At 38.7% G+C, this 23,133-nt stretch overlaps 1 protein-coding gene and 1 pseudogene across 2 annotated transcripts in view; one reads left to right on the top strand and one right to left on the bottom strand.

The window, feature by feature from the left end:
- Positions 1-6,911: 6,911 nt before the first annotated feature.
- The window catches only part of LOC102910758 (cytochrome P450 2C18-like), a 52,155-nt gene continuing 35,933 nt past the window's right edge, over positions 6,912-23,133 (bottom strand). The window contains exons 3-11 of one of the 2 annotated variants that reach the window (XM_076563026.1): positions 22,476-22,609; positions 22,000-22,162; positions 21,634-21,783; positions 19,020-19,180; positions 17,776-17,952; positions 15,208-15,349; positions 12,476-12,663; positions 10,170-10,311; positions 6,912-7,417 (exon numbers count right to left, since the gene is read on the bottom strand). In XM_076563026.1, the coding sequence (XP_076419141.1) occupies positions 7,236-7,417; positions 10,170-10,311; positions 12,476-12,663; positions 15,208-15,349; positions 17,776-17,952; positions 19,020-19,180; positions 21,634-21,783; positions 22,000-22,141 (1,284 nt within the window). In that variant the 5' untranslated portion in view covers positions 22,142-22,162; positions 22,476-22,609 and the 3' untranslated portion in view covers positions 6,912-7,235. The remainder of the gene's footprint in view (positions 7,418-10,169; positions 10,312-12,475; positions 12,664-15,207; positions 15,350-17,775; positions 17,953-19,019; positions 19,181-21,633; positions 21,784-21,999; positions 22,163-22,475; positions 22,610-23,133) is intronic. The other variant, XM_006997657.4, reaches the window with a different exon arrangement.
- On the top strand, positions 16,488-17,192 carry LOC102911383 (non-histone chromosomal protein HMG-17 pseudogene; annotated as a pseudogene).

A 23,133-nucleotide genomic window follows, 5' to 3' on the forward strand; every position in this document is an offset into this window, starting at 1 on the left:
TCAGAGGACAGAGCCAGCCACTAGATTAAATATAGAGATTAGGCAGTGGTGGGACACACCTTTAATTCCAACACTTGGGAGTCACATGCCTTTAATCCCAACACTAGAAAGGAGGTGAAATAGCTGGGTAGAGAAAGGTATATAAGGCGAGAGGAGACAGGAACTGAGGCCCTTAGCTTAGCATTTTGGCTGACACCCCTTTCAGCTGAGGACTCAGAAAAATTCAGACAGAGGATTGGTGGAGTTGGCGAGATGAGACATGGCAGTGGCTTGTTCCTTTGTCTCTCTGATCCTCCAGCATTTACCCCAATATCTGGCTCTGGGTTTTTTTGAATAAGACCTTTAGAAATTCATGCAACAGTTGCTACATAAACTGCATCTGATCCTTAAATATATTTCTGTCCCCTGATGTACAGATGGAAATAAGTTTCTGTTTTCTTACTTTAAGTTTACACTCTCATCTACAAAATAGCAGGGTCAAAGGTCTTGGGGTTGGGGAATGCCCTGTTCTCATTCAGCATGGACATCAGTGATGTTAGTACTACTGCTGTACTCTGGAAATAACACACAGACAAACTGAGTTGCAAAGAAGTCATGGAATTGGAGGACAGAAAGGAAATCATTTTGCTCAGCTTTTTCATCTGTGAAGGGACACTAAGTCCAAAGAAGGAAGGTGACATTGAGAGCAAGTAAGCTCACATAACAAATAAGGATCAGCTTGTGGCCAGTAGCAGGGCTCTCATTAACTTGCTCTCCAGCAGCATTTGAATTACTGAGAACCTGGGTATTTGTTGTCAAGACTTCTGAACCAGTTCCCCTTATATGGCACTTGACACTGGTAATGGTCACACTGGCTGTTCTAGGTCATCATGTCAGTTTTTACACAGCACATGTAGTCTCTGGGTTTTGTTGGTTTTGCTATTTTGTGTTATTTTCTTTTGATTTTTTAATTCATTTACTTTTGTTCTTCTACTCACTTTGCCTAACTGAACTCCTTTTTGGTTGCCTTTTGCCCCTTGTGATTTCTGGTGTTCTTCTGTTAACCATAACCTGATTCACCATACAAGGATTCTTCTCACCATGTAGGCTCCACCCCCAGTGCCAGCTTCTAATCCACTCTCTCACCCTGGAGCTTATCTGGTTTTAAATGGAAAATTCTTTTTGAATTTGAGTTTATTCACATCTAGTTAACAATGTTCTCACCTGGGATAAAAACATGTCCAAACAATTACTGAATGATTACCACTTAAGTGGTTTATCTGAATTGGAAAGCACAGAGAAGTTTTTTATTATAAGAATGAGCTAGCTGACAAAAACAACAGGATATTTGAAATATCATAATTTCCTCTTAATTCCTGTACAGATTATCAGTTCCCCACAGAGACTATGGCAGCATGCACATTGCCTGTACCAGCTGAGGCTGGACAGGGTTCCAGCACAGAGAGGGAAAAGTGGGCACCAAGAAGCTATCTCTAGCTGACAATTGCTTGTAAAGGAAAAATTAGTTGTCTCCAATGGAGTCTCATTGAGTATATAAGCCACATTTAATGTTAGGTCCCATGCCTAGCAGTAGATGACAAAATGAAATAGGCGCAATGATATTTTTGTAGATGTGTTGTGTCTCACAATGCTTTGTTTGGATTCTCTTTTGATCTTTTTGGTCTTTTGTTTGTGTATCATGTTGTCTGCCTTTGCATTTTAATGGTTTTGCTTTTCTATGTGTGTGTGCGCTTGTTTGTGTTTCTTATGCTTTTTGTTGTTGTTGTTGTTTTAAATATTGATTTGTTTGTTTTATTTGCCTGTTTGCTTTATAAAGAGAAAGAGAGAGAAGGCATAGAGTTTGAGGAGTACAGAGTTATCGAGGTTCTGTGAAGAGTAGGGAGAGGAGAAACTGTTATCAGATTATATCTTATGAAAAGACTGTATTTTCCATAAAAGAAAGAAAAGTATTTCAGACAAAACCAAAAAATAATATAATAAAAATATATTGTATGAAAATTTCAAAAAATAACTCAAAATAAATAAAACAACAACCCCAATTGGTGCTATAATTAAACTATTAAAAATAACAGAATCCTTAGGGAGAGGTACAAAGTTGCATATGTTTCTTTAGGAAGAGAAACTTGATGGGATATGAAGTAGATTTGTTTGTAGCATTACTGATTTTTCTCACCAAGAGTTAAATATTTAGTTGTTTTAGAGAATTAAGCATGTGAATACTGTAGTAATTTAAATGTAATTGGCCTCCACAATCTCATAGAAAGTGGCACTATTAAGAGGTATGGCTTTTTGAAGTGGGTATGGCCTTGTTAAAAGAAGCGTGTCACTGTGGTGGTGGATGTTGATGTTTCCTATGCTCAGGATACTTCCCAATGTCTCAGTTAACGTCTTGTTGGCTGCAAGATGTAGCACTTCCAACTACTGCTCCAGCACTATGTCTGACTGCCCGCCACCGTGTTCCTTGTCATGATGATAATGGACTGAACCTCTGAAACTCTAAGTGGGTCAACTCAATTAAATGTTTTCTTTATACAAGTTGCCAAGGTCAGTGTCTCTTCACAGCAATAGAAAACCTTAGTCAGAGGATATTGCTGTGATAGGACTGACCATGTTTTTGTCTGGAGTAATATGGACTTTGGGAGTTTGGGTTAGGAAAGCAGTGGAGTGCTTGAAGTGATGCTTGATGGGCCATACTAGTAGGAGCATGGAAGACAGTGGTGCTGAATGTGATTTGATGAACTGTGGGGATCAAGAGGTTTCCGAGGAGAAGAATGTTTGTAGATGGCCTAGACATCGGTCTTGTCATATTTTGATATGACTAAAAGCGGCTGCTTTTTGCCCTTGTCCAAAGAGTCTGCCAGAGGCTAACATTAAGAGTTTGGGATTAATTCCATTGGCAGAAGAAATCTTAAAACACCGTAATATAGACTCTATCCTGTGGTTATTAGTGGTAACTCTAATGAAGATTTATGATGGAAAAGTGCAAGCTGAGCAGGGTAAATTACAAAATATAAATTTTGAGGAGAAAAAGCACCAGGGAGTGGAATGGAACTAAGTCCTGTGTTTAAGGAGATAAATAGATTAGGAAATGTGATAAAGGGAGTGATGACCTCAGGACAACATCCCACCCAGCTAAGTTTCCAACTTGTAGAAAGAAACTAAAGAAATTTTAAGGCCAGGTGTGGTGAGAAACATCTTTAATCACAGCATTAAATTTAATCACAGAAGACAGAGGCTATGAATCTCTAAGTTTGAGGCCAGCCTGGTCTAAAGTTCCAGTTTCAGGACAGCCAAGTTTAGGCAGCAAAGTACAGATAGCTGGTAAAGACATAGTTGAACAAGGAGGCCATGTTCCAGCCCCAGTAAGCAGTAGAACTTGGCAGATTTCGTCATGTAGTTCTGGGATTAAGGATAGAAGAAAGGGGCTATGGAATTTGCCAATAAGGAAAGCTGCTGAGGCCAGGCATGTGTCAGGGTTATTCCAGAACAGAGGCCTAGAGAGGCCATTGTGTGAAGCTGTGAAATTGAAGCCTGGATTGCCTTGCAGACTCCAAGATATTAGAAATGCAAGAGCTGTGGGATATCTGCTGAGGAGAGCAGCTAACAGGGAATGGAACCAGCCCAAGAGAAGGAAGTGTATTGCAGTCAACAAAGCTGAATGGACTTGGAGATCTGAAGCGTGTTTTGACAAAGAAATGGAGAAGCAAAGTTTGTGGCATGCACAGCTGGTTTTCACTCTTGCTTTGTTCTAGTATTTCCTCACTATGCTCCCTTCTCTGTGCCTTGGAATGGTAATGTATATCCTGTGCCATTATATGTTAGAAGTATGAGATCTACTTTTTTGATTTTAAAGGAGATTACAGTTAAGAGAATACATGGATCTCAGAAGAGATTTTGTACTTTGGACATTAAAATACTCTTAGGACTGGGATAGATATGGGAACTTTTGAAGTTGGATTAAATGAATTTTGCATTATGATAATGTTACAAGCTTATGGGGGCCAGAAAGTGGAATGTGGCAGTTTGAATATAATTGACCTCCATAATCTCACAAGAAGTGGCACTTTTAGGAGGTGTGGCTTTATTGAAGTGTGTATGATCTTGGTAGAGGAATAGTATTACCATAGGGGCAGGCTTTGATGTTTCTATCACAGGATACCACCCAGTCTCTCAGTCAACTTACTGCTGCCTGCAATATATAGGACTCTCAGCTACTACTCCAGCACTATGTCTACCTGCACACAGCCATGCTCCCCACCATGATGATAATTGACTGAAACTCTGAAACTGTAAGCAAGCCACCACAATTAAATATTCTCTTTATAAGAGTTGCCATGTTCATGGTGTTTCTTCACAGCAATACAAACCCTAATTAACACATATACAAAGCCATTTAAACATCTACAGAGATAAAATGGGGTAAAACTAAAGCAAAAAATTATATAGATTTCTGGGTTCTTTGGGGAATACTCTTTACATAGTTATGACAAACTAATTTTTGAACAATGACTTAAGCAAAATTGTGCTACATACCTACCAAGAAGACCCTTGAAAAGGAATTGGTTCTTGTGGTGGTGCTATAAGATAAAGTAAGGAGATCTACTGGAAAAGAACTCTTGGAAATTTCTGCCTGATTTCTCCTAGACTTTTTTGTCCATCATTTCTCTCTGAATCAGTTTTCATATATCACAATGCTGAACAAAAACCACCTCTGTAGTTCAGTGGTAAAATGGGCATTATAATAGCAGAGTGGTCAATGACATAGTTATATTATGACCCAATCAAAGCTATCCCTGCCCCAATGTTTGGGACCTGTAACCCTGTACCCATGCTAATTTATATGCTGAAAGGGCACTGCACTGATAAAACAGGAGAAACTTATGACTGTGTAAAGACCTCGATGCAGATAATTTTTATAGGTTATACTGTGTAATCAGAAAAATCCTCATAAGAAAAGAAGTCAGTAGTAGATTCTGTGCTATACCAAACAAGACATTTTAATGGTACAGAATAAGTCAAGGATGTTGAAGGCCACAAGAAGTAAAATGTCAGGGAAGTGGGTTTTCCTCTAGACAGGTGGTTCTCAACCTGTGTGTCATGACCCTTTTAGAATAGGATGACCCTTTCACAGGGGTCACATTTCAGATATCTGCATATCAGATACTTACATTATGATTCATAACATTAGCTATGAAGTAGCAGCAAGAATGATTTGTGAGGGGTCATCACAACTTGAAGAACTGTATTAAAGGGTCACAGCACTACATATATTCAGAACCAGTGATCTAGACCCTCCAGATGGAACCTATTGTCCACACACTGGTCTTAATGTAGTAAATTGATATTGGACTTTTAAACTCAAGAACTTCAGAACAAAAATCATTATTGTTTGATGTTGGTGAGCTTATATTACTTTATTACAGTAATTATGGGAGCTAATATTAATGATATTTTCTTCCTAGGTTTATGAAATCAGTCAAGTAACAAATACACCAAATACCAGAATCACAAGAAGTAAAATTACAAGATGAATCATTGAGGTAAGAGAAGATAAATTTTAATATTGCACTCAGGTGTCACTGACTCTGACTTTATTTCAAGGACAGCACATGCCTTTGCCCATACTTGTCCTATGATATTTTTATTTTCCAATAAAAAATTTAAAAGGTACACAGCTTGGGTTGAATTTGCAGTTTTCTTTTTAAACTTTTGTTCTCATTTTAGGTCATTTCCCATCACTCTGTTATCCTGAGGCTTTTCCTAGAACAGAGTTTTGTGCAAATATAGCAAATGGCAAGATGCATGCTACATGAGCTCAATTCCATATAAATGCCTATGTATATATGGTATGTACTAGGCATAAATTGTAACTATACTCATATATATATATATATATATATATATATATATATATATATATATATATATATACTTCTAGGCACTAATATCTTACATGGAGGAGCAGTATCAAGTTCCTTTTGGTCAACTAAAGATTTCAGATTAAAATTCTATAAAATTGTGGTCATAAATAAAAATAACTCCAATTGAACCAGGCTCTCTCCCACACAAACTCATTTTCCTGCAAATAAAAGAAAACAGAATATAATTAAATCCTCGGGCAGCCACTGTGTTTGTAGCTATAACAGAGAGAATGGCAGGTAGCTCCTCTGAGAAATAAACTTTAAAAGGCCACTGACTGATGTAAGATTGAAAGAAAGGAAAATATTGACAAGAATGAATGATATCTAGGTGTACATCGGTGTATTTTCCAGTGATCCAATAAGGCCAATGACTTTACAATCATAGCATCAAGTTGTCATCATACTTAAGGGTGAAAAGCAATGTGTGGAAATTAAAAACATAAATTGATGAGACTTTTCAAGAACTCTGGTCTTGTTTGGGAGAGAAGGGTTATACATAGAGTACAGGAATTCCATCCAGAGAATGGATGCATATTTGATTCTAGGTAATAATCATAAACTGAAAAGACCATACCAAGTGTTTATGTTCAGAGTACCACCAACTCAGGGACAGGAGTCATAACACTTAGTGTGGAATCCTCCCTACATCTAGTCCTTTCTATATTTCCTTTTACAGCATCATTTTTCTCTCTCAGGTCCAAACTTGTAGTCATTATTAGTGATGCTCAGCTAAAGAGCCTTTCTGCCACCCACTCTTACTTTCTTTGCACATAGTATGATGAAGAAACAATCTTGGGACATTGATTTATTACTGCTTCCTTTATGAACAAAAACATGACACTGGATCAGGTTGTGCAGGTATATACATGGAATCCCAGCACTCAGGTGGTGGGACAGGGAAATTTTAGGTTACATTCAGCTGCACAGCGATTTTAGAGACAGCTTGGACTATGTGAGTTCATATTTAAAAAAAGATAAAGGAAATTTTGAAAACAGACGAGAATTATAACGATTTTATTTAAAACACACAGGGCTAGGTAATGCTGAAGGTTCACATTGTCTCAGTTTTACAGTAATAATATATTAATAACTCATTAGATAAGTATTAGCCATGCTGATGTCAATAAATCACTGCACAGCACAGAGAGTTGTAGCTGTGTTTGTGGGGTGACCCTGAAATTTGTCCCAAGTAGAAGACAGGCATTCTCTGGACTTTGGGGGGATGAGGCAATGTGAGATGGAAGGCCAGAGAGTCATGCCTGACAGAAGAGGTCAACTGTGCCCTGGAGGAGGGGGCTTCAGAGAGACATACATTCAGACTGGAATGAAGCAGATCTGGAACTCGGGTGGCACAGAAACAAATCCGTTGGCAACTGCAGTGGTATCAAGGTCTTTTGGGTCAACTGGAGACTTCAGATTAAAGTTCTGTAAAATGGTGGTCAGGAATAAAAACAACTCCATTCGGGCCAAGCCTTCTCCCACACAAATCCGTTTTCCTGCAAATTAAAACAAACAAACTGAGTAGCTCAACCTCCACATTGGAGAATTGAACCCTGGTCTCCCAGATGACAGGCGGGTAGACTGAGAGCTGTGGAACCTGCATGGGACTGGACTAGACCCTCTACACAGTTGTGCAGCTGGGTCTGTTTGTGGAGGACCCTGGCAGTGTGATCAGGATCTATCCCTCGTGCCTGAGCTGGCTTTCTGGATCCCATTACCTGCTGTCCCCCCACCAGAGAAATTACCCTTTTGATGGAGGGGATGGTAAGTTAATGGGGGTTAGGGGAATGGGATTAGGGATGAAAGGGAGACCTGTGGTTGGTATGTAAAATGAATAAAATTTTTTTTTTAAAACCTGAGTATAATTACTCCTTGTGTTTGGCTGATACAAGCACTGTGTTGCAACTATAATAGAGAATTTGTGTCAATCTTTGATACATTGGATGGATGGATGGGTGGATGGATGGATGGATGGATGGATGGATGGATGGATGGATGGACAGATGCATGGCTAGATGCATGGCTAGATGCATGGACGGATGGATGGGTGATGGGTGGGTGGGTGGATGAATGGGTGGGTAGATTGATAGATAGATGGATGGATAGTTGGGTAGATAAATGGAGAAAATAGGACATATTTTCCATCATTTTAACATTGGGAAACACAGTATTAAAATTCTTGGATACAAAGCTTTAGAAGGTGCAATAGTAATACTGAATAATAGACTTCTCATCCACAGGGTGAAAACAAAGGCACATTCATTTAACTGCTCATGGAGGTGAGTGGCCATAGTGAGCCCTGGGATTGATGGAGCACAAAAGTAGAGCTGGTGTGCTCCACAGGATAGAGGATGCAGCAGAAGAGGCAGAGTACCACTGCTTTGAAACCCAACACCAGGATATGGGAGAGGCTCCCACTGAAAGGGGAAAAGGAAAAAGAAAGTCTCACAGCATAGGCAGAAGGCTCTCCATCCTATAGAAAAAGAAATAGCTTAACTGAGCAGATAATCAGGATCCTTCCCAGCTGAGATGATTGAAAGAAAACCTTCACATATCAATCAGCAAACACTCAGAGTACTAAAGCCAGCAGCCATCTTGAGAATGGCCCTAAATTGTAGAAATTGAATCGTTTGTAGTACTGGAAGACCTAACATCATCACAGAGTCCCCATGGACAGTCCACAGCTATAACTGGATATGCAGTGGCCACCAGAGACAGTTGCTTAGAAAAGAATCTTTGGTGTGTATTGAATATATATCCTTCATTGGCTTCTGTATTTAAATACATTATCTAGTTGGTAAATCTATTTTTCAATGTTGTGGAAACTTTAGCAGGTAGGGCCTCACAATAGAACATCAGTCACTGAAGGTGGATCTTCCAGGTTTATAGTCTCCACCAATTCCAGCCTGCTATCTGCTACATGTTCAGCCAAGATGTGAGGATGTGAGTGGTCTTAGCTGCTCTCTCCAGGCACCACAGAGTCACCTACTTCCACGTCTCCTTCTCCATAATAGACTATACTCCCTGAAACTTTAGCCAAAATAAACCCTTAATTGCTTCTTGTTAAGTGTTTGTTCACAAGAACAAGAAAAGTAACTTGTACAAAAAACTGGTGCCAAAGAGTAGACTATCATAAAGCTAGCTGCCTTCCTCACAGAGGGCAAGTTGTTTTCTTGTCTAAGAAGACTTTAATTGTAGCCCAGTGATATATCTAGACACACAATCCACCTGAACTGTGGTCTAGAATTGTGAATCAGAAAGAATGAGTGAACACTCTAAAGGACCACTAATATGGCTCAGCAGATAATTTCATCTCAGAGACAGTGAGTGCATGGACATCAGGAATGGTGATCAGAACTACCATGCCAAGAGAAACCAACATGTAATGTTCAAGGGATACCCACAGTTTACCTTGTTACCTTAGAAATATGTTTTGCAATTATATTGATACATATAAATGTACCATGTAGTTATATATAAATAAATACCATTGGATGTATATGTAACATCTATGTATATAGATATAAAAATACAACCTGCTGAGTCCATTAGTGTTATTCGTTCATGGATGTTTTATATGATTTCAGGGCTGACCAATTAGTATTATAAGACCAATTAGGAGGGTCATAATGGGTATGAAGTTTTCTCCCACTCTTAGTAATCTTTATTTGTCAATTGCTCTTTGTTAATGGAAAGAACCCAATGAGATTTGCCCCTTCCATTTTAGCATACACATCGGTATTGTGGTTCTTTCCATGTCATTTCTAGGAGACATAATTTCAGAAGGGAGGGAGGCAACCAATATACTAGACCTAGTTATGACACCCATAATGCACAGTCATGGCCAGAATATAAAATATCCCCGAGTGCAATAGTGGCACACAAGTCCTGGTAAACAATGGCTGTTCAAATGGTCTAAAAGTCCCCTCAACAAGAAGGAAATATTGCCCAGTACTAGAAACCTTCCCCAATTTTCCTGAGCTAGTGAGATCATAGATCTACATTTCTTTATACCCGCAGACAAGTGTAGCTCTCATATTCATAAAAGAAATTTATATTAGCAACAAAGAGAGACCTTTACAGAAAAACCACAACTGATCAAAATGCAGAGAACTATTTATCAATGTGTGCCTAGCTCCAGTGGACACATCTACCACACAACTGCTGCAGCTGAGGCTCAGGGAACATTGAGGAAGTGGGGGAGGGGTGTGTTGTAAGATCCAAAGACCAGGAAATCGTTTTGATTACCTGCTGAGAAAGGAAAAAAGTAGTCACTTTTCTTAAACTTGCCATTCTCATCCAAAAAGTGACCAGGATCAAACTTCTCTGGGTTGGGGAATTCTTTGTTATCGTGCAACATAGATGTCAGTGATGCTATGACAGTGGTACCCTGGAAACAAAAGGGATAGACAAGTCAAGTTATATAAATGTTACAGAGGTAAGAGAAATAATGGGCATGGCATAGTCAAAGCTTCTAAGGAAATCATGTCTAAACAAGAGAAGACGCATATCTAGACAGACAGATCATGTAACACACAGGGATGAGTTGGGATCCAGTGACAGTGATATTGATACAGTGTCCTCCAATAACTTTTGAAGTTCTAAGTAATGGGATATTCATTTATCGAAAAGCTTAACACTGGTGTCTATCGCCACCTACTGTTGGACTTTACCACTGCTGCTATTGCATCAGGCATATGTGGAATGTGGCTTCAAATGTAAGATTTTATGTATAATACCAGAGGTATCTGCCCATAGGAATGTTGCATGTACATATCTGATAAAATTAACTATGTCTTCTGGAATAACACAGCCAAAACCAAATAAAACATTATTCAGTTTTTTCCCTGGCACACAGTTTATTTGCCTTCATTTTAAAATGTGGATGAGATGCTATGAATGAGAGATTATTATATTTAGGATTCCTTGAAAAAAATTAAAGGATGACAGACTTAGAAATTTTCTACTTTTGTAAGAATTCCAGTCAGGGTCATCAGTTTACTTGAGAATAAATATTGAAACTGATCAGACGACTCACTAAGCAGGATATTCATGAGCTGTGAATGGGCCATGCCAGAGATTTTTATTAATTACAAAAAGAGCAGAACCTCTTCAATGGAGAGATTTGAATATCATCTTAAGACAGGAAGAAGTAGGCATATCTACTAATAGCATAGTTAACATATGCAAACCCTCCTTAAAATATGTGAGTCCTATAGGGTGCCCTGTAGCTTGATTTTTTCGCCTTGCCCACAGTCAGGACAAATCTCTGTCACCCGCCAGTCCCACAGCCGCTCAGACCCAACCAAATAAACACAGACACTTATATTGCTTGAAAACTGTATGGCCGTGGCAGGCCTCTTGCCAACTGTCCTTATCTTGCTAACTGTGCTTTTATCTTAAATTGATCCATTTCCATACATCTAGCTGGTGGATTACTGGCGTCTTCACATGCTGCTGGTCATGGCGGCGGCTGCAGCCTCTCTGGTCATTGCGACGGCTGCAGCGTCTCCTTCTGCCTTTCTGTCCTTTTATATCTCCTCTCTGTTAGTCCCACCTATCTTTCCTGCCTAGCCATGGCCGATCGGGTTTTATTTATTAACCAATCAGAGCATACAGACCATCCCCCAGCACAGCCAAGTGCAGACCATCTCAAACACCTGCACTCAGGCCCATGGTCCTAATCATCCTCTATACGGACCTGCTGGGTAACGCCACAAAGAACCTGAGAATGGGCTCCCACAGGACCTACAGAACATCCCACAGCAGTGCCCTTTATACATTTTTCTTCTAAAGTTGTAAGAGGAAGCAAACTTCTAGAGGACAATGATACACAAACCAACCCTGAAACTGAATACATGAACTGAAAGGTTTGGTGGGTCAATGTGTGAATTCCCTAAATGTGCCTATACACTTCTCAGCATCCTGATACAATCCTAGAAGAGTCTTTCCAGAGAGTGACAATGTGAACTTTGAGTTTTATTTGAAAGAGTAAACAATCAAGAGAGGCTTTAAATGGAATGTAAATTTGGAAGACCTACAATTCCACAAACTGAGACTTGTTCTAAAATCCTACTGGAAATAGCATAAAGTCCATCCAGATTCCAGATTTAAGGTGTTTTTATTTCTCTCATCTTGTGGAGACAGTAAATTGGGACCAATCACACTGTAAATTCTTTTTTTTTTTTTTTTTGGTTTTTCGAGACAGGGTTTCTCTGCGTAGCTTTGCGCCTTTCCTGGAGCTCACTTGGTAGCCCAGGCTGGCCTCGAACTCACAGAGATCCGCCTGGCTCTGCCTCCCGAGTGCTGGGATTAAAGGCGTGCGCCACCACCGCCCGGCCACACTGTAAATTCTTAAGAATTCTAATACAGTCTGATTGGGAATATATGATATATGGCTTTGTTTGTTTAATATCCCTTAAGGTTTTTATAACTTTTTTTCAACACTGGTAGTCTAAATTTGAAAGACCCAGTATCGTGGGCTTATGATTTTATTTCACTCACTCATTTGAGATCAACAGCATTAAGGTGCAGTGTAGACAAAGGAAACTTACCTTGGGAATGAGATAATTTCTGAATTTAATATCACAGGTCACTGAATGGGGCAGGCTGGTGGGAAGGAGGTCAATGTATCTCTGAATCTCATGCAACACAGCATCAGTGTAGGGCATGTGACTTCTGTCTTGCATGCAGGGGCTTCTGTGTCTACCAATCACATGGTCAATCTCTGCCTGGACTTTGGCTGGTTCAACACAGTAGACAAAAGACAGAAAAGGAAGTGGCACATTAGTCACAAGTCAGGGCTACCTGTAGCAAGATTTAGGTGCCTGGCAGCATTATGAAAGCATAATTTTTGCTAATGAAGTGATGGTTGCTATGATATAAATACTTCTATAATATATACTAAATGTCAAAATACACAGCCCATTTAGCATACTTAAAAATCAACATTAATTATTACTAATAAATAATAAAAAGAACAGTAAGTCAAGAATATCAACTCTTACAGAAGAAAACTATTGATCAAACATTATTTGTACCAAAACAATGCAGTACATTGAAAAGTAAATTATAATGGTATTGTGTGTATATTTGTATGTAGTTTATAAAGGTATGTAATACCCTCTTACTTCCCAAATATGGCCACATACAAACAATTTCTCCTGAAATTTATGTTTATATTTATATGTAATGACTATTTCTTTCTTATCCATCATTGGAGAAATTAAATTCTTCTCATGTGGAAATAATGGTTTAATACTCTCTAGATGTATTAAATATAAATATTCCTCAGTCCAATCCTCATAGGGCAACTTTGGCTTTATACATTGCTGAAACCTTTGTGACTACATTAAATCTGTGCCCTAATCATTGCTGTTGCTTTCTTGGACTTAACTCTATTTCTCTTTATCAGTTTACATTTTTCCTTCTACTGGAATTATTTTGCAATATTCAGGTAGATGATTCAAAGTCTTTCCAACACTTGTCCAATCACGGGGAAGTCTCAGACTATCAACCACTTATTTCCCTTTTTTCTTGGTTCTTTCTTCACACCTTCATCATCCATTGGTCCATTCTGAACTGGATATTTTCTAGGTGTGATGCTAAGCAGCCTCCCTGACAGTTTCATCCTTCCCCTTGAGTTCTCTGGATTCCTTCAGGACCTGGGTTCTCTAGATTTCTGAAGGACCTGGGTTCAATTCCCAGCAATCATATGGTGGCTTATAACCACCTGTAATTTCAATTCTAGGTATCTGATGTCCTCTTCTGATCTCTGTGGGCATCAGGCATGCACATGGTACACACACACAAATTCAGGCAAAACTTTCATATACATAGATTATTTTTAATTTAAGATAAAATTAGAACACTCCCCCAATAATCCATCCTATGTTAAATAGTATTTTATGGAAACTTATTTCTAAAATAATAAATGAAATTCCTTTAGAAATTCTGCTCAAATAGGAGTATCTTGTTTATGGATCTAAGCTTTTGGAATAATTTCCAGGTTTATGTCTCACTAAATTCTAGAATTGGTATTTCTTCTTCTGTAAGGAGAGTTTCTATTCCAACAAAAGGATTGTCAGAATAAGGAAAAATATCCTCAAGAATATATTTTCTATTCAATATGGCTTTGTCCAATTTAAGCTAATTTGCATTTTATGTTGTATTTTTATTTTATAATTTAATTTAATTTTACCTATCAGCCATGGATTCCCTTTTCCTCCCCCCTCCCGCACTGCCCCCCCCCTGCCTTCTCCCCAGCCGAACCCCCCCATTCCCATCTCCTCCAGGGCAAAGACTCCCCTGGGGATTAAGTTCAACCTGGTAGATTTAGTTCAGGCAGGTCCAGTCCCCTCCTCCCAGGCTGAGCTATGTGTCCCTGTATAAGCCCCAGGTTCCAAACAGCCAGCTCATGCACTGAGGACAGGTCCTGGTCCCACTGCCTGGATGCCTCCCAAACAGTTCAAGCTAATCAACTGTCTCACTTATCCAGAGGGCCTGATCCAGTTGGGGGCTCCTCAGCTATTGGTTCATAGTTCATGTGTTTCCATTCGTTTGGCTATTTGTCCCTGTGCTTTTTCCAATCATGGTCTCAACAATTCTCCCTTATTCAAACCCTCCTCTTTTTCGCCAATTGGACTCCTGGAGCTGGAGAGGATATGGAGCTAGGGGAACTCTCCTCCACTGCTGGTGGGAATACAAGCTTGTACAACCACTTTGGAAATCAATATGGTGCTTTCTCAGAAAATTGGGAATCAATCTCCCCCAAGACACAGCTATACCAGTCTTGGGCATATACCCAAGGAATGCTTAATCATACCACAAGCGCACTTGCTCAGCTATGTTCATATCAGCATTGTTTGTAATAGCCAGAACCTAGAAACAACCTAGATGCCCTTCAACTGAAGAATGGATAAATAAAATGTGGTACATATACACAATGGAATACTACTCAGCAGAGAAAAACAATGACATCATGAGGTTTGCAGGCTAATTTGCATTTTAAGAAGTTTATGTGGACAAAATCACTTCTAATGAAATCCAGGCACTAGAACAATACTTTATTGATCTTTCCTCCTGCCTTCTATCTTCACTTCTATGAAGCATCCTCCTCTGTTATGGGCTAAGACATCTCACTTCAGTCCTCCTGATAAATGTAGCAGATTTTTGGGGCACAGAATGTTAAATTCTGAGGCTTCCATGAGACAAACAAAATCAAGGACTCCTGGGTTGTCTTCCAATTCCTTTCTGAAACTCACTAGCTTCCCACCTGTGTCCTTACCTGTGACTTCTGGGTACTTGAGCAGGAGCAGCAGAGAGTACCTCAGTGTTGTGCTTGTTGTTTCTGTCCCAGCAGCAAACAGGTCACCTGCTGAGAAGACCAAGTTTTCAGAAGTAAACGCCGTCTTTGGGTTGTGCTTCTCCTAGGAATAGTTTGACTGTATTAGCCAGAGGATTATTTGTCAGTATACTTATTACAGTGAATAAAATGACTTACATGTGAGGAATTTAAAATGACAGACCCTGGAAAGTGCAGCAGGAGAAGAAACTGACATGTTCAAGAGACATGTAGCCCCCCCAGACCCATCTTCACTGTCTACACCCAGTTTTCTAGTCTTGAAAAATATCCTTCATGAGACTCCTCAGGCAGTGAGCTATGCAGTGTACCATCTTCCCAGAGGCATAAACAAAGGAATTGATGCCCATTTCATTTTTTAAAATGTTTAAATATTTTACTCAAAACATACATAAAAAGGAGGAGAAAAGGCAGACAGCATGTTATTTGAGGGCTAGTCACGAAGGTGAAGGTCTCAATTGTGAAAGTGGTAAAGAAAGATGGAAGGTCCCTGACTTTCATGAGGGAAGTATACTGCATGAATAAGGTAAATCCAGGACTCAGATAGCATAAGGGTACCGTTCAATGAAGCAGAACGGAGAACTCACAAAACAAACAAACACCTTATTATGATGAGTGCTAACAATATCCAATGAAACTAAGTGGCTTTCAATAAATGAAGCCATGATAGTAGCATTTATTCCCATAGGGGCCTGACAGACATCCATCTTTATTCCATGTCCATTTCAGTCCACTTGAAATTAAACTCAGTCAAGTCTCCTTTCATCCTTGGCACTAATCATTCCCTTCTCACACCACAACCTACACCTTATAATTCATCTGAAATTCCCTCACCTGTCCACAGCTAATATTGTAAGATTTAGTTCAATCTACAGATGCTATAGGAAGTCTGTCTAACTTGAGCTGCTTTTCTAAGTTTCCATACATTGTCTGCAAAGACAACATTCATCTTTATATCATGTTATGACATTTTTTTCTGAGCATTTTGGAAATATTTGCATTCCATGAGCCCGTTGTATTATATGACTTTTCAGCTAGATTATTTTTGTCTAATAAAACTAGGGTTAAAATAAAAACTTTATAACCCTCCCCCCCCCCTCCCGGAGCCCAAGCAGTGTGAGGAAGCAGCGAGAATGACCCCCGGACGGACCAAACCCGTGCACTGCTGCATCCCTCGTTCAGGGCCGACATCCCCCGCCGCCGCCATGCCCAAAAGAAAGGCTGAAGCGGATACTAAAGGAAGTAAAGCCAAGGTGAAGGACCAGTCACAGAGAAGATCTGCAAGGTTGTCTGCTAAACCTGCTCTTCCAAAGCCAGAGCCCAAGCCTAAAAAGGCTCCTGCAAAGAAGGGAGAGAAGGTCCTCCAGGGGAAGAAGGGGAAGGCCAATGCCGGGAAGGATGCAAATACTGCAGAAAACGGAGATGCCAAAACAGACCAGGCACAAAAAGCTGAAGGTGCTGGAGATGCCAAGTGGGATGTGTGCATTTTTCATAACTGTGTACTTCTGGTGACTGTACAGTTTGAAATACTATTTTTATCAAGTTTTATCAAAATGCAGAATTTTGTTTTACTTTTTCTTTTTTAAGCTATGTTGTTAGCACACAGAACACTTTACTGTTTTGTGGGGGGAAGGAACATGTGTCACTAACAAAATGTCTCCCAAGCTGGATTGGTGATGGTTGATGTTGGAAAACATCTTTCTCTGATGATTTTGAAAGACTCTCTTGGCTCTCAGGAGAGACGTCCTGGGGTTGACATATGTGCCACCATGGCACAAAATGCCTTGTGTGGGAAACTCTAAATTCATTTTTGTGTCTTCCTCCTCTGTAGCATCAACATAGACTTAACTCCCTTCAAACGAGAGACCTCTTGGAACTTGACCCCCAAAATTGGTTTTGCTGGTCTATGAAGCAATCTGGACTTTGCAGTGGTATCATTGTGTCCTCAAAAGAGCAGCGGTTCCTTTTATAAAAGATTGTGGATCTTCAGATTGATAATTCTGCTGTGTTCATTTGGGTTCCTGAAAGTCAGGGTCAGCTTGTGAAGTTATTAAACAACATCCTCAGTGTGAACTGTCAGCCCTCACTCTAAGCTCTTGCCCCTTTTCAAAGTATCAAATGAAGATTCATCGAGTTTTATAGTGGCTTTCTGATTTTGGTTGTCTATACAAGAAGGGAGTTTGGACGTTCTTGTATACTGTTAATGACTGTCTCCCCATGTCCTGCCGGAAAAACCATGATTGTTTATGGAAAGTGTCTTTAATAAAGCTGGATACAGTTTGGAAAAAAAAACTAGGGTTAATATATTCAAACTACTTAACTTTATATTTTTTTGGGATGCTTACTACAAATTCATGTACACATTAGGCAGACAAAGTGGCTGTCAAACATTACTGGTCTGAACCATTTAAATATGCCTGTAAAATAGAGACTATTAATGGAACAAAAGATACTCAAATAATCAAATAACTGAATTGAGTTTTATTAATTTACCTGCTCCATTTTGATCAGGAAGCAATCAATAAAGTCCCGAGGATTGTTAATATCCAGTGATTTTTGGTGTTCTATTAATTTTGCCAAAAAATAATGTTTTGAAAAAGTGAAATTTTTAAGTAATTTTCTGTGACTTCCTGGTAGATAATCAATCAAAGCAGGAAAATTATTACAAATCTACAAAAGAAAAATAATAAAAGTTTAAAACACAAGACATATACATGTGTACCTTATAGTGGACCTTGGCCAAAAAGAATAAATAGAAAAATAAATAATATATGTCATTCATCTTGATGAGTGATTTTTACAGTGTATATAGGAATCCTCTTTGCTTGTAGAGATGTAAACACAAGAACATAATGAACGAGTTCAAACATGATAACCACTGCTTAAATTCTCACACAATCATTATTCCTTATATGAATATTACATCAGCTTATTCATTTTCTACACAGTCTCTTCAATACAACCTTGAACACAAAATGGCATGAAATGATGTGATCTACATTGTGTAGACTGCAACAAAGATGAAGGGACTTGGGGTATCCTGATTGAAAGCATAGATATCATCCTTGCTACTTAGTTTCTGTCAGCCGCTCTCAGATACAGAATAAGAATTTTAGCAGTGAGATTCTTAAGAATTCTTGAAGTACAACAGTGAACCCGGGCAGACCAGCTGGTGATTTTTTTCAAGATCATTAAACAAATTGTCTAGTTCAGCTCCGCACAGGGAAAAATTTGATGGGATCCAGACACTACTCATTTTGTCACTCCTATGACAGATATATTGCTGCTTAGGATGTCAACTGTTCATTAAATATCATTGCCATACTCCAGGAATGCTATTAGATTCAATGATTCCAAACACTGTCCCTAACTGAAGAAAATAGTCTCATTGCAAATTATATTTTTAAGTGTTTTGATGGCAAGATCTCTAAAGTACTGAACAGAGCATAAGCCTTGTTGCTAACAGATTTCAAAAATGAAACAGATATCCACTGAGTTATGGAAGTATCTCTGAGTATTGACCTGATGATTTTTAGAGATTAGAGAAAGTGATTTGAGGTTTAATGGAAAGTCAATGAACAGAGTTCTAATAGCCCACAGTTAACCCCTCATTTTTTAAAGAATTTTTTGGAACTTTGGGGAACACATACCTCTAGGTATTTTGGGGGGGGGTTGTTGGTTTTGGTGTTTTGTTTTGTTTGCTTTGTTTTGTTTTGAAGGAAAAATCTTGAACTCACCTGTATCCAAGGGGAACTCAGAATCTCTACATTTTCATTTAAAATGTTCATGAAGGTAAGAAATTCCTGATCTTTATAATCAAAACGATTCTGGAAAACAATGGAGCAGATGACATTGCATGGAGCACAGCCCAGGATGAAGGTGGGATCACAGGGTGAGCCTGAAGAGTTGGGAACAATTGTAAAATGCCATTGAAATATATGTGTGTAAAACACTGCATCTCTTAACAAATAAAAGAACTTATGACAATTTAAGCAAGACTTACCCACAAGTGGCCTGGTAGACATAACAATATGCATTACATCTGTGCATCATTTTTATGTTTAATATGATTTCAGTAATCTGGTCATCTATCCAATTTATGAAACTGAGTATACTCAGTTTTCATCTCATACCTTTATTGATTTGCCTGTCACCCCAGGGGTCTGCTGTTTAGAAGGGGTAATGGGATTTTTAAAATCTTCAGCAATTCAAGACTTCTGGGGGGATTCAAGTCTGTTTGTGAAGCCTCTAAACAATATGATACAAAGATTCATGGGGATGGAAGGCAGGTGGCTCTGGGAAGAGGTGAGGGTGTAAATATAATCAAAATACACTGTACAAACTTCTCAAAGAACAAATAAAAATGAAGGGGAAATGAATCTCTCCCAAAAAAGAGGAAAGGGAAAGAATAACAGGAACTTAGGAAAACTTATATATAGGAATTGAAAGGCTCATGTCTTTAGCCAGTAGAGTATAATAAACAGAGAGATTGTGTTAAGTTCATGCATTCAGAAAACTAACATGAAAAGGAAACACATCTATGTTATGTGAAATGAAAATTGTATAAATAAACATTAATTATAAAATAGATTTCTTAGGGTAAAATTAAGATGAGAACCTTTGTTTGAAATATGCCTCCAAAAGAAAGCAAAAAAGTAGAAAACAGATAAAGTTTTTAATTCTCAATTCTATGTATAAACTCCCTATGATTTTCTGATTTAAAAGGAAGAAAATGCCTGTGATGATTAATATTGATTGTCAACTCGTCAGCATCACCAGGGATAGAGGCTTGTATATGTTACAGGGAGATGAGAAGATCCATCCTAATTGAGGAAGGCACCATTCCTTGGACTTGGCTGCTAGACCGCATACATGGAAGGAAGCTGGGCAAGCAGGAGCATTCTATCCTCCAGTCTTCACTGAGCTGACAGTGTGACCAGGACACCTCCCTGGTTCAGGCTCCCCTTCTGTGGCATCCCATTACGATAGATTAAAACCAGAAACAAGAATCCCAGATAATCTCTTCTTTCCTTCAGTGGCTTTTGTCAGGTATTTTATTATAGCAACAAGAGAAGTAACTAACGTGTTTTCCATCATCCCCTAAATTCCTTATATTTTTTACCATTTCTGTATTCTTTGAGGAGGTCTCTATAATCAAATTACTAAAATCAAATGATTACACTTCATATAGAAAGTGTGCACAAAACTAAAATCCATAGACCCTAAGATAAAAATAACTTGAATCAAAAGTACTTTGGATAAAGACTAGGACATTGACAATAAGAAATTGTGTTAGTTGTTTAAATGTCACATGCTTTTAAACACCATAGCATTCACAGAAATGCTATGTCAATACATATTTTATTATGTCAAAGGAGGAAGAAGTTTATTTAAGAAGTGTATTATGTTCATGGGTATGGGTAAATGGCTAGGAGCATATGTGAGACTGGGCATGTGTGTAACAGAGAAGAAATCTGGCTTTTTTCCTTTCCTTTCACTTAATTTGAAAGATGATATTTAAACAAGGTCATGTTTCATTGTGAGAAGTATTTCAAGTGGTTGCAAACTTGAGAGTCAAAGAAGACAACTATTGTCATAAATATATTACCCCACATACAACAAACAGAGGCAGATGAGATAAATAAATGAAGATGGAGCCAATAGTGAAGGCTAGTTGTATGCATCACTGAAAACTTAACATTAATTTTGTAGAATCATGTAATAACATATATCTATTCAAAAATATAAATCAATAGAATAAAAGATTAGAAATAATACATTCTGTCTTGTATAAATTATTCTGTGCTTTTAGAAGAGAATGAACTGATAAATCTTTACTAAATTTTGCAAATCTTTTTTGTTTACACTGCAACATCCACCAGAACTTTGTGCATGGACCTGAGATATGTCAGTTGCACAACATAGTCCAATTAAAGACAATTATACCATCTAGTTACTTTTCTATACAAGTGTGATACAGTAATTGCCATCATATTCACAGACCAAGTATTTGCTAGTGAAATTAATATTTATGCTGAGGGAAATTATTGTCCCTTAAATCATCAGAAAAATGAGCTTAAAACCCAAATTCATATAGTCATTTTGTTTTTTGAAAACAAAGCAGTTGGAAAAGATCTAGATTAAATGATGGCTTAGACCCTCTACAACAGATAGAATCCCACCATAAAACAAAAGTCACAGATAAAAAAACTCTTTTTTAAACTACAAATCATACTTTCCATATGAAGACTGAACCAGAACACAGAATGAAAGCTCTGAAAGCTCTGGTCACCCTCAAAACTTCTCAAGGACCTAATAACAAGTCAGAAATCTATGATGAGTAACATTCACCATTGGTTTTCCTCAGTTCCTCCACAAGACAGCGAGCTTCCTCTTGAACACGGTCCTCAATGCTCCTCTTTCCCATTCCAAAGTTCCGTAGAGTCACGAGTGAGAAGCGCCTCATCTCTTTCCAGATCCTTCCATCGCTGAAAACAATGCCTAAAAGAAAGAGCAGAAATGAGTAAGTACATTCCAAGTAAGGAAGATGGGCTAATAGGTAGTTGCCGCATAGAAAGCCAAGCTGGGTCTGAACAAGTTTTCAAGATTACATTCCATCCTCAAATTTCCTATGACCACATCCCAATATATATACACATGGACAAATAGGTGCACAGACATGAAGATATATGGACACGTAGGCACAAGGACACTTACCACGGCCTTTAGCAATCTTATCAAACACTGGAAAGGTTCCTCTTCCAGCAAACTCTTCCCCATGATCAATCAAGGCTTCTTTCACAACTTCATATCCATGCAACACCACAGCAGGCTTCCTGCCCAAGTACAGAGTGAACATAGGACCATAGACTTTTGAAAACTGAAAAATAAAAAAAGGAATTAAGAGTGAAGCAAAAAGATGTCAGTGTTTGAAAGGCCATGCGACCAAGAGACTAGGTAGGCTACTCATGGACCTTCTCCACTCTTTCTATTACTCCGTAACCAATTATCAAGCAGAACACCAGCTGCAGCTTCTCCCCTCCTCTCCCTGCAACCCCCATCCACATCTCCTGTGGATCCCACAGACCATCCATCCCCACCTTTCCCTCTCTGCCTCTTGGCTATATCCTTTACCCCAACTTAACCACAGGCCACATCTCCCAGCAGACCAGGTAGGATGCCCATGGGCCTACCTCACTCTCACTGTTACCCAGAGCCAATACTCAGGGTCATGTCTAGCACTGCAACAGTCCAACTCTTTTTGACTTCCTCTCCCCGCAGCCTCCAACATCAGTAAACATTCCAATGAGTACAGAAGATGAGCAGGCTAGGAAAAGAAACAACACACTCTGAAAATCTGGAGTAGAAACCGAAATGAAGGTACAAAACAACCAGCCAACCAAGATAAACCTAGAAATTAGCACCTAGACCTATAATCTCCTCAAACCTAGATGCCTAGACTCTAGTGTAAGAAGACAATCAATAACAGCCAGGACAATGTCTCCACTGAAGCACAACTGTTCTACCAAAGCAGATCCTGATTATTCCAGTATAGCTAGAGCACAAGAAAAAAACCTTAAGCCAATATGTGAAGATGATAGAGGTGTTTAGAGGAAATGAATAAATCCCTTAAAGAAATTCAGGAAAACAAAAACAATCAATTGGAGTAAATAAATGAGTCCCTCGAAGAAAGCCAGGAAACACAAACAAACAATTGAAGGAGATGAATAAATAAAGCCAAGAAAAAACAAACAAGTTTAAGTAAACAAATAAAACTGTTCAGGAACTGAAAATGGAAATAGAGCAATAAAGAAAACACAAATAAGGGAATTCTAAAAATGGGAAGTCTAG

The sequence above is a fragment of the Peromyscus maniculatus genome, chromosome 1, assembly GCF_049852395.1.
Source record: "Peromyscus maniculatus bairdii isolate BWxNUB_F1_BW_parent chromosome 1, HU_Pman_BW_mat_3.1, whole genome shotgun sequence".
NCBI lineage: Eukaryota > Metazoa > Chordata > Mammalia > Rodentia > Cricetidae > Peromyscus > Peromyscus maniculatus.